Below are 786 nucleotides of genomic sequence, written 5' to 3'. Positions count from 1 at the left end.
TTAGACGGCCTATAAACATGTCTTATATCTAACAACAGGCTTAATAATAACATTCATTAAACGATTTCATTAAATTTTGTATGAATGTAAACCTAATGAACCCTACTTAAATTTCTGCGCTATCACTCAATATCGGGACGGTGTTATCACGTTGATTACGACACTCTACAATTAATACTCAACGACGTAACTCAGTTTCATATAGTTATAATGATAAGAACGTGTATTGAGATAATTATATAAATTAGCTGCATTTTGCGTTTAGTAGTCCTATGTGACAGCAGTCGACATGTTACATTCACGGTTTTTCCTCACAATTTTAAGTTCAGTTGTATTAGACATAGGCAAGTACTTGTAGTATATTGTCAAGGTGCAGATAGATGCAAACTAAGAAAAAAAAAATCTGCTTCTTGAATATTTTTAAACTTTAAAAGCTGTTTTATTAAACCGATATTTATTTAGGTGTGGCCGATGAGGTTTGTTACGGTGATCTTGGTTGTTTCAACAACGATCTACAATGTCATCGACTATCATTTCCGCCAATGGCACCAGATATTATGAATGTTGAATTTCAATTGTTCACTCAAATGAACCCAGTTAAGTTTGCTGTCATTGACCGGAATGTTCCAGAATCACTGACTTCAACGTATTTCAATCCACATTTGAAGACAGTCGTGCTTATCCACGGCTGGACCGACACCGCCGGTGGATGGACGAATATGGTACGAGATGCTCTGTTGCAACGAGTGAGTACTGCATAGTCTTAGTATTATTTTGTTGTTTTTA

General features: G+C 35.5%; 1 protein-coding gene across 1 annotated transcript; it reads left to right on the top strand.

The window, feature by feature from the left end:
* Positions 1-201: 201 nt before the first annotated feature.
* Positions 202-746, top strand: LOC117117086 (pancreatic lipase-related protein 2-like; the record flags this gene model as incomplete). The annotated part of the gene is made up of 2 exons (XM_033261269.1): positions 202-344; positions 463-746. Coding segments are annotated over exons 1-2 (339 nt in total), but the record flags the coding sequence as incomplete, so codon positions are not given.
* Positions 747-786: the final 40 nt, after the last annotated feature.

Source organism: Anneissia japonica, unplaced genomic scaffold, assembly GCF_011630105.1.
Source record: "Anneissia japonica isolate Jap-2015-1 unplaced genomic scaffold, ASM1163010v1 scaffold25465_len786_cov93, whole genome shotgun sequence".
Taxonomy (NCBI): domain Eukaryota; kingdom Metazoa; phylum Echinodermata; class Crinoidea; order Comatulida; family Comatulidae; genus Anneissia; species Anneissia japonica.
Note: the sequence above shows the minus strand (reverse complement) of the source record. Positions and strands in the feature narration are given on the sequence as shown.